The sequence below is a fragment of the Coregonus clupeaformis genome, chromosome 19 (genome assembly GCF_020615455.1).
Source record: "Coregonus clupeaformis isolate EN_2021a chromosome 19, ASM2061545v1, whole genome shotgun sequence".
NCBI classification, from domain to species: domain Eukaryota; kingdom Metazoa; phylum Chordata; class Actinopteri; order Salmoniformes; family Salmonidae; genus Coregonus; species Coregonus clupeaformis.
The window spans coordinates 40,055,906-40,065,945 of record NC_059210.1 but is presented as its reverse complement, the minus strand read 5'-3'; the positions used below and the strand labels follow the sequence as shown (position 1 = coordinate 40,065,945).

General features: G+C 43.4%; 1 protein-coding gene across 2 annotated transcripts; it reads right to left on the bottom strand.

Moving 5' to 3' along the window:
• Window positions 1–443: 443 nt before the first annotated feature.
• Window positions 444–9,148, bottom strand: LOC121531342 (arrestin domain-containing protein 4). Of its 2 annotated transcripts, XM_045205160.1 has the most exons (10): window positions 9,062–9,148; window positions 8,906–8,961; window positions 8,485–8,791; window positions 6,977–7,046; window positions 6,570–6,717; window positions 2,262–2,364; window positions 1,881–2,137; window positions 1,499–1,661; window positions 1,084–1,238; window positions 444–966 (listed from the first exon to the last, which is right to left on the bottom strand). In XM_045205160.1, the coding sequence occupies exons 3-10, from the start codon at window positions 8,774–8,776 to the stop codon at window positions 940–942; spliced, it is 1,215 nt and encodes a 404-aa protein (XP_045061095.1). In that variant the 5' UTR covers window positions 8,777–8,791; window positions 8,906–8,961; window positions 9,062–9,148; the 3' UTR covers window positions 444–939. The 2 variants fall into 2 exon arrangements, with proteins under 2 accessions (XP_045061095.1, XP_041692511.2); XM_041836577.2 differs by having other exon boundaries at window positions 8,906–9,146.
• Window positions 9,149–10,040: the final 892 nt, after the last annotated feature.

Genomic DNA, 10,040 nt, shown 5'->3' with positions numbered 1-10,040 from the left:
TGACTCCATGATGGTGTGTTGTTCTGTCAAGAGGTGAGGTGTATGTGGGGTGGAAGTCAGGCGCAGGACACCGAGGCTCAGTCCAACAGAGTTTACTCAAATAATCCAACAAGGAAACGGTAAACAAACTGCCTCGAAAAACACAGAGGCGAGCATTACGCACAATGCGTAAAACACTAAAACAGAAAACAAGAAACGAAACACGCAGCACTACGACAGGCGAACAACAACACACAATCCTACTAAGCAAACAGACAGAACTTATAGGACAGGTGATCAATAAACAATTGGACACAGGTGTGACAGACAGACAAAAGCAATCACACACAGAACAAAGATCGGTGGCAGCTAGTACTCCGGGGACGGCGACCGCCGACGCCTGCTCGTACAAGGAGGAGGAGCAGCCTCGGCAGAATCCGTGACACAATCAAAGCATTTTACAGTTTCTGCTCAGACATGTTCAACTTTTTAGTTACAATGTATCAGATTTCAAAAAGAATGCCCATATTATATTATACACCCTGAACATGTGGCCCATTGCATCAGGAAAGGATTCATGACATACAGAAATAAAGCTATTGTAGACTTCAACAACACAACCTGTTTCAGTAGCTCTCAAAGTGCTTTACATTATATACAGTAGATAACACACCTTATCTTGCATTATGTTGCACCCACCTGCTACAACAATGTGCTGTGCAGTAATTCCCTTTCTAATAACAGTCATGTAAAGAGTAGCCTACATTTCTCAACACAGCCTAGTGCATAATCATTCAAAAAATATGGTTAATCTGCTATGAAATCCAAAGTTTAATTGGTTCAAGACTTGATCACATTATATTACACTCTTTACACCACAATATAAATATTGTGCAACATTGCAATTTGAAGGCATCACTTTGGTTCTTTAACAGATGATGTAGAGGCTCAACATTTAGCCTAGCTATGGACTGGGTGGGAATCAACCTGTTATGAATGAAGACAGTTGTTTGAAAGCAGAAAAGTAACATTTAGCCTAGAGCACTACTCAGAATGAGTAAAATGTTTAGTTCCCAATGTGAGACACCAAATTTGAGAACTCACCTCAGAGTACAGTGGTGGAGGCTGGAACCTGAACTCCTGGATGTAAGAAAGGGCTTGTCCACCAAGCTGTCTCTCCAACTCCTCGGACTGAGAGTAAGAGGGGCTGTGCAGTTCAAACTCTTCCTCAGACACCACATCCGCATAGTTAGGAGGGGCTGGGGATTAACCAGAAGGTAAACAACACGTCAGAAACAACTTTGTATCTACTCAAAACTGTGTTGGTGAAAGCTTCAACAAATCTTTAACACAAATACATGAAGTTAGACCATGACAATGAACGGGAGTTCATATATGACCCCTTCTAAACTCTGTTTAGACAAAGCTTTTTCATAAATAAGGGGAGCAACTGAGCAGCATCCAAGGATAGTGTGTGTGTGTGTGTGTGTGAAAGCATTTTTGTAAGGCCTCTCCTTACCTTCAGGCACTTCAGGAAGTGCCAGTGCGAGCCAGCTCATGTCCATGCTGAAGTGTCTGCTCAAGCTGGAGCTTCTGCCGTCAAGGCCGTTGTATGGTATACTGCCAATCACAATGGGAAGCTCCACCTTGAGTTTCTTAGCACCTGGTATCTGTGCCATGACCTCCACATAGGAAAGGAAATAAGCAGGCATACGTTCTACCATCTGAATGCTGACTTTGAACACATCACTTATTTAGCTCATACTTAGCATACACACATCCATAGAAAAACCATGCAGATGGTATAACACAACACAATGTGGTCTACAATGGAATTTATACCACACTTTAACAATTTAATAGATTTGAGTAACAAAATATCCATAGAAAAGGGCACGCACTGCCAGGGAGTATTCCACTCTGATGACTGAGGAGTTGAGAATTGAGGCAGAGACAGGTGGGATCTTCAGTATTTTTCCATTCCAGGTGTCTGTGCAGCCTGATGGAATGTGGTTACCCCTCACGCTGGCAACCAACTTTGTATAACTTTTTGTTTTGCCATTTGCCATGAAGGTCTGTATTTGGTAGATAGCTGCTTTAGGCACGATGAGTCGAGAAGAACAGTTCTCAATCACAGCATTGATGGGGATTGACTCTCCTAGAACAAATAAATGAATCTTGAGGACATTGCACTATAATTTCACTTTTGTTATTAGAGACATAACAAATCTTCCTTCATGACAACATGAATGATAAAAAACAAACTTTAGAAACATTATTACCATTACAGTAGCCCATTCTGTTGATATTGACATTCAGAGAGATGGGGCCGGAGGTAAAAATCCAACAGCCAATCATCTTCTCGTTGTTTGTAGACACAGAGGACTGCAAAATAGTAACAAATGAGAAGGGAGATTTCCAAGAATGCTACATTCACTTAATATGGTGCTAAATGTTTTGTGGTTACTCTTGGAAACACCAACAAAATGTAAAAGCAGTTTCCACAGTCACAGACTTGAAAATCTAAAGGTGTCATCTATGTTTTAATAGACAGCAAGATGGTTGAGAGCCAATGTGTTGCATGTACAGTGGGGAAACAAAGTATTTAGTCAGCCACCAATTGTGCAAGTTCTCCCACTTAAAAAGATGAGAGAGGCCTGTAATTTTCATCATAGGTACACGTCAACTAAGACAGACAAATTGAGAAAAAGAAATCCAGAAAATCACATTGTAGGATTTTTAATGAATTTATTTGCAAATTATGGTGGAAAATAAGTATTTGGTCACCTACAAACAAGCAATATTTCTGGCTCTCACAGACCTGTAACTTCTTCTTTAAGAGGCTCCTCTGTCCTCCACTCGTTACCTGTATTAATGGCACCTGTTTGAACTTGTTATCAGTATAAAAGACACCTGTCCACAACCTCAAACAGTCACACTCCAAACTCCACTATGGCCAAGACCAAAGAGCTGTCAAAGGACACCAGAAACAAAATTGTAGACCTGCACCAGGCTGGGATGACTGAATCTGCAATAGGTAAGCAGCTTGGTTTGAAGAAATCAACTGTGGGAGCAATTATTGGGAAATGGAAGACATACAAGACCACTGATAATCTCCCTCGATCTGGGGCTCCACGCAAGATCTCACCCCGTGGGGTCAAAATGATCACAAGAACGGTGAGAAAAAATCCCAGAACCACACGGGGGGACCTAGTGAATGACCTGCAGAGAGCTGGGACCAAAGTAACAAAGCCTACCATCAGTAACACACTACGCCGCCAGGGACTCAAATCCTGCAGTGCAAGACGTGTCCCCCTGCTTAAGCCAGTACATGTCCAGGCCCGTCTGAAATTTGCTAGAGTGCATTTGGATGATCCAGAAGAGGATTGGGAGAATGTCATATGGTCAGATGAAACCAAAATATAACTTTTTGGTAAAAACTCAACTCGTCGTGTTTGGAGGACAAAGAAATGCTGAGTTGCATCCAAAGAACATCATACCTACTGTGAAGCATGGGGGTGGAAACATCATGCTTTGGGGCTGTTTTTCTGCAAAGGGACCAGGACGACTGATCCGTGTAAAGGAAAGAATGAATGGGGCCATGTATCGTGAGATTTTGAGTGAAAACCTCCTTCCATCAGCAAGGGCATTGAAGATGAAACGAGGCATAAGTGCATCGATGATGTCGTCCCCACAGTGACCGTACGTACATACCCCAACCAGAAGCCATGGATTACAGGAAACATCCGCACTGAGCTAAAGGGTAGAGCTGCCGCTTTCAAGGAACGGGACTCTAACCCGGACGCTTATAAGAAATCCCGCTATGCCCTCCGACGAACCATCAAACAGGCAAAGAGTCAATACAGGAATAAGATTGAATCGTACTACACTGGCTCTGACGCTCGTCGGATGTGGCAGGGCTTGAAAACTATTACAGACTACAAAGGGAAGCACAGCCGCGAGCTGCCCAGTGACACAAGCCTACCAGACGAGCTAAACCACTTGCATGAGAGCACCAGCTGTTCCGGATGACTATGTGATCAAGCTCTCCGTAGCCGATGTGAGTAAGACTTTTAAGCAGGTCAACATTCACAAGGCCGCAGGGCCAGAGGGATTACCAGGACGTGTACTCCGAGCATGTGCTGACCAACTGGCAAGTGTCTTCACTGACATTTTCAACATGTCCCTGACTGAGTCTGTAATACAAACATGTTTCAAGCAGACCACCATAGTCCCCGTGCCCAAGGACTCTAAGATAACCTGCCTAAATGACTACCGACCCGTAGCACTGACATCTGTAGCCATGAAGTGCTTTGAAAGGCTGGTCATGGCTCACATCAACAGCATTATCCCAGAAACCCTAGACCCACTCCAATTTGCATACCACCCCAACAGATCCACAGATGATGCAATCTCTATTGCACTCCACATTGCCCTTTCCCACCTGGACAAGAGGAACACCTACGTGAGAATGCTATTCATTGACTACAGCTCAGCATTCAACACCATAGTGCCCTCTAAGCTCATCACTAAGCTAAGGATCCTGGGACTAAACACCTCCCTCTGCAACTGGATCCTGGACTTCCTGACGGGCCGCCCCCAGGTGGTAAGGGTAGGTAACAACACATCTGCCACACTGATCCTCAACACGGGGGCCCCTCAGGGGTGCGTGCTCAGTCCCCTCCTGTACTCTCTGTTCACCCATGACTGCATGGCCAGGCACGACTCCAACACCATCATTAATTTTGCCGACGACACAACAGTGGTAGGCCTGATCACCGACAACGATGAGACAGCCTATAGGGAGGAGGTCAGAGACCTGGCCGTGTGGTGCCAGGACAATAACCTCTCCCTCAACGTGACCAAGACAAAGGAGATGATTGTGGACTACAGGAAAAAAAAGAGGACTGAGCACGCCCCCATTCTCATCGACGGGGCTGTAGTGGAACAGGTTGAGAGCTTCAAGTTCCTTGGTGTCCACATCACCAACGAACTATCATGGTCCAAACACACCAAGACAGTCGTGAAGAGGGCACGACAAAGCCTATTCCCACTCAGGAGACTGAAAATATTTGGCATGGGTCCTCAGATCCTCAAAAAATTATATAGCTGCACCATCGAGAGCATCCTGACTCAGTGCATCACCGCCTGGTATGGCAACTGCTTGGCCTCCGACCGCAAGGCACTACAGAGGGTAGTGCGTACGGCCCAGTACATCACTGGGGCCAAGCTTCCTGCCATCCAGGACCTCTATACCAGGCGGTGTCAGAGGAAGGCCCTCAAAATTGTCAAAGACTCCAGCCACCCTAGTCATAGACTGTTCTCTCTGCTACCGCACGGCAAGCGGTACCGGAGTGCCAAGTCTAGGTCCAAAAGACTTCTCAACAGCTTCTACCCCCAAGCCATAAGACTCCTGAACAGCTAATCATGGCTACCCGGACTATTTGCACTGCCCCCCACCCCATCCTTTTTACGCTGCTGCTACTCTGTTAATTATTTATGCATAGTCACTTTAACTCTACCCACATGTACATATTACTTCAACTACCTCAACTAGCCGGTGCCCCCGCACATTGACTCTGCACCGGTACCCCCCTGTATATATAGCCTCCCTACTGTCATTTTATTTTACTTCTGCTCTTTTTTTTCTCAACACTTTTTTTGTTGTTGTTTTATTTTTACTTTTTTTGTTAAAAATAAATGCACTGTTGGTTAAGGGCTATAAGTAAGCATTTCACTGTAATGTCTGCACCTGTTGTATTCGGCGAATGTGACCAATAAAATTTGATTTGATTTGATTTGATCATGCTTTGGGGCTGTTTTTCTGCAAAGGGACCAGGACGACTGATCCGTGTAAAGGAAAGAATGAATGGGGCCATGTATCGTGAGATTTTGAGTGAAAACCTCCTTCCATCAGCAAGGGCATTGAAGATGAAACGTGGCTGGGTCTTTCAGCATGACAATGATCCCAAACACACCGCCCGGGCAACGAAGGAGTGGCTTCGTAAGAAGCATTTCAAGGTCCTGGAGCGGCCTAGCCAGTCTCCAGATCTCAACCCCATAGAAAATCTTTGGAGGGAGTTGAAAATCCGTGTTGCCCAGTGACAGCCCCAAAACAGCACTGCTCTAGAGGAGATCTGCATGGAGGAATGGGCCAAAATACCAGCAACAGTGTGAAAACCTTGTGAAGACTTACAGAAAACGTTTGACCTGTGTCATTGCCAACAAAGGGTATATAACAAAGTATTGAGAAACTTTTGTTATTGACCAAATACTTATTTTCCACCATAATTTGCAAATAAATTCATAAAAAATCCTACAATGTGATTTTCTGGATTTTTTTTTTCATTTTGTCTGTCATAGTTGACGTGTACCTGTGATGAAAATTACAGGCCTCTCTCATCTTTTTAAGTGGGAGAACTTGCACAATTGGTGGCTGACTAAATACTTTTTTTCCCCACTATATGAAAACCAAACTGACCATTCTTTCAATTCAATTCACAAAATGGTTAAAAACATAGGACAAAACATAGGATGATGCACAAAAACTGACGTGGCAATGCAATCTATTTTGAAGTCTTATCACTCACCAGTAACCATGGGGAATTGACATCAACATGGCTGATAACAGAGAATTCTCTGTTGACAGTTTGATCTTGATTCAAGGGCCTCTGTAATACAGCTGTCACCTCATAGCAAACACTCCCATACTTCCCCTTGAAAGAGGTAACAAGGGGCCTGGAAGACAACAGAATACATACAGGATATTCATCGGTTCAAATATGAAACAATATTCTACATAATGTACTTCATTATGGAATGTCACTCATTATTCATTTGACAGAAAAGCCTAATTCATTCAGGCATGCTGAAAAAAAGTATACAATGGAAAGTCTCCATTAGCTGTTGCAGTTAGTACAGTAACCAGACATCATCATGAGGCAAATCAAGCTTTGATTGCATAATTTCCTATTCCATCTGAAAAGTTCTCACTCACGTTTGAGTGAGCTCCACATGAAAGGGGAACTCATAACGCCCTTCATCAAGACTGATGAATTCCTCACCATCTGAAACAAAAGAAGACAATTCAGTCAATAAATATAGTAATCAACATGTTACAACAGTATTATTATAAATCACTGACTGTAAAGCATAGGGCCTGCTAAAGGTCTAGCAATTCCATAACTTCCTAAAGGTAGTGTACATTACAGCCCTGATAAAATACTATATCTACATCAAAATCCAGCCTGGTCTCATAGACTAGATGTAACATAGTAAAGTAAAGCAAATTAGTATGATAGTAAGGAGGGTGGTTGGTCGGGGTGGATGGGTAGCTGTATAACGCGAACGTCTAGCAACCCAAAGGTTGCGTGTTCGAATCTCATCATGGAGAACTTTAGCCAATTAGCAACTTTTCAACTACTTACAACTTTTTTGCTACTTTGCAACTACTTAGCATATTAGCTAACCCTTCTCCTAACCATTTAACCTAACTCCTAACCTTAACCCCTAGCCTAGCTAACCCAAAGGTTGCGTGTTCAAATCTCATCATAGGCAACTTTAGCATTTTAGCTAATTAGCAAATGTTCAACTACTTACTACTTTTTAGCTACTTGCAACTACTTAGCATGCTAGCTAACCCTTCCCCTAAACTCAACCCTTTTAGCTAACACTTCCCCTTGAACCTAATGCCTAACCCTAACCCCTAGCTAACCCAAAAGTTGCGTGTTCAAATCTCATCACAGACAATTTTAACATTTGTGACCCGTTTTAAGAAGCTAGGTGTTTGTCGCACGTCATTACTTCACAGGAGAGGCATTAATAACGCGATCGTCTAGCAATCCAAAGTTTGCGTGTTCGTATCTCATCATGGGCAACTTTAGCATTTGAGCTAATTAGCAACTACTTACTACTTTTTAGCTAATTGCAACTACTTAGCATGCTGGCTAACCCTTCCCCTAACCTCAACCCTTTTAGCTAACCCTTCCCCTTTAACCTAATGCCTAACCTTAACCCTAACCCCCAGCCTAGCTAACGTTAGCCTAGCTAACGTCTAGCAAACCATAGGTTGCGTGTTCGAATCTCATCACGGACAACTTTAGCATTTTAGCAGCTTTTCAACTACTTACTACTTTTAAGCTACTTTGCAACTAATTAGCATGTTGGCTAAACCTTCCCCTAACGCTTTAACCTAACCTTAACCCCTAACCCCTAGCTAACGTTAGCCACCTAGCTAACATTAGCATTAGCCACCGAGCTAACGTTAGCTGCAACAAATTGTAATTCATAACATTTCATTCGTTTTCCAATTCTTAACATTTTGTATGTTTTTTCAAATTCGTAACATATACAAATTGTAATTCATAACATACCATACAAAGTGGATGACCCATCCACAAATTAATACATACCATACGAAACATATCACACTAAATGAAGTGACCAGATGTACATATAGAATCATACGAAATGCTCTGAGACCAGGTTGCAAAATGAGATCGGTACCTGGTGTTTCTTTGAGAGTTTGAGATATGCATAAGTATTCCACCTGCTCCTGCACACACTGAGATGATGTGTTTGCTATAGCAGCACTGCTCGGTGATGGTGCTTGTCGAGGCCCTTTACCCCAGTAGACCTGGGCACATCCTCTGGTCGATATTTTGACAGCTTTGATTTGTGCTGACACACCTGTAGACACCTCGACCACAACGTGTCCAGATAGAACTTCACCAGCACTGTATTCACGCTTGTCTTCATTGTTGAACATGATACAGAATACCTTCACTTTGTCAGCCATCGTTGGACGTTACTTCTGTAAAAGGAGACAGGTGGTTTTATACAGAAACCTATAATGATGATGATAAGCTCCAACTTTCTCACTAGAATAGATGGGCTATCGACTAGACTAGAAATATGTAAATCTTACCTGTTGTCCTCGGATTCGATATGGGAACGTCAAGCTCGAATTTGGCAATGGACCAGCTGGTAACACATTTCATGAGAAATATTCAGTATTATAGGTCAAACACAATTGACACTGTTATCATTGTTTTACATTACAGTAATTGGGACAATTTCTCACGCTGTTCAGAGAACGCGGAGTTGCAGAGCGAAGGATTTAGATACACGCAGAGCTCAGGGCTGTATTCATTACGCCGATTATGTTGACAAACATTCTTAAATGGAAGCAAACAGAACGAAACGGGGAGGGACCTACATCAATTTCTCCAATAGAAACTCTCGTTTTGGACTAATGCTTACACCCCAGTACACGCAATAATTGGGTTTGACTTTGGAACGTGTAGGCTCTACCATTGGACAGAACCTTGTTGGCTGTGATGACAGACCATACACAGCCAAGAAAGTGCGATATTTACCAACATGCATGGTCCATTGCATTGGTCCAATGGGGGACAAGCCAGTGCGCATGAACAGTTGAGTCATGACGGGTTTCGATTCTGTCTTTGGCGCCAGGGTGGGCATAGTTTGCAACGGGTGATAAGTGATTCCATTCGTTTTGGAACCGGCTGCCTCCCAGGAGTCACAAAACAAAACTGAGGTAGGTTAAGCACGTGGCGTAATGTGTAGGATAATGTGTTTTCACAAAACGGAAAACTAGTTTGAACATTAGAACATATATTTTATGGAAAATAGATGTTGTATGTTTCTGAATGATGCATTTACATTTAAGTCATTTTGCAGACGCTCTTATCCAGAGTGACTTACAGTTAGTGAGTGCATACATTATTTTTTATATTTTACATACTGGCCCCCCGTGGGAATCGAACCCATAACCCTGGCGTTGCAAACGCCATGCTCTACCAACTGAGCTACATCCCTGCCGGCCAGTCCCTCCCCTACCCTGGATGACACTGGGCCAATTGTGCGCCTCCCCATGGGTCTCCCGGTCGCGGCCGGCTACGACAGAGCCTGGATGTGGAGCAGTTGCATCATGCTGCTTTGTTGACAACATGACTGTGAAGTGCAGACTACCTTTGGATTTTAGCAGGGTGCGCCTCCCTCACCGGCTTCGCCAGTGTGTTGCATTATGTGTATAACAA

Excerpts from the sequence above, each read along its gene's own strand:
- LOC121531342 (XM_045205160.1), bottom strand. The coding sequence starts at position 8,776 with ATGGCTGACAAAGTGAAGGTATTCTGTATCATGTTCAACAATGAAGAC. Across the intron at positions 1,239-1,498 it reads ACTTCCTGAAGTGCCTGAAG|CCCCTCCTAACTATGCGGAT; the intron begins GTAAGGAGAGGC and ends GTTAATCCCCAG. Across the intron at positions 967-1,083 it reads CTCCACCACTGTACTCTGAG|GTTGATTCCCACCCAGTCCA; the intron begins GTGAGTTCTCAA and ends CATTCATAACAG.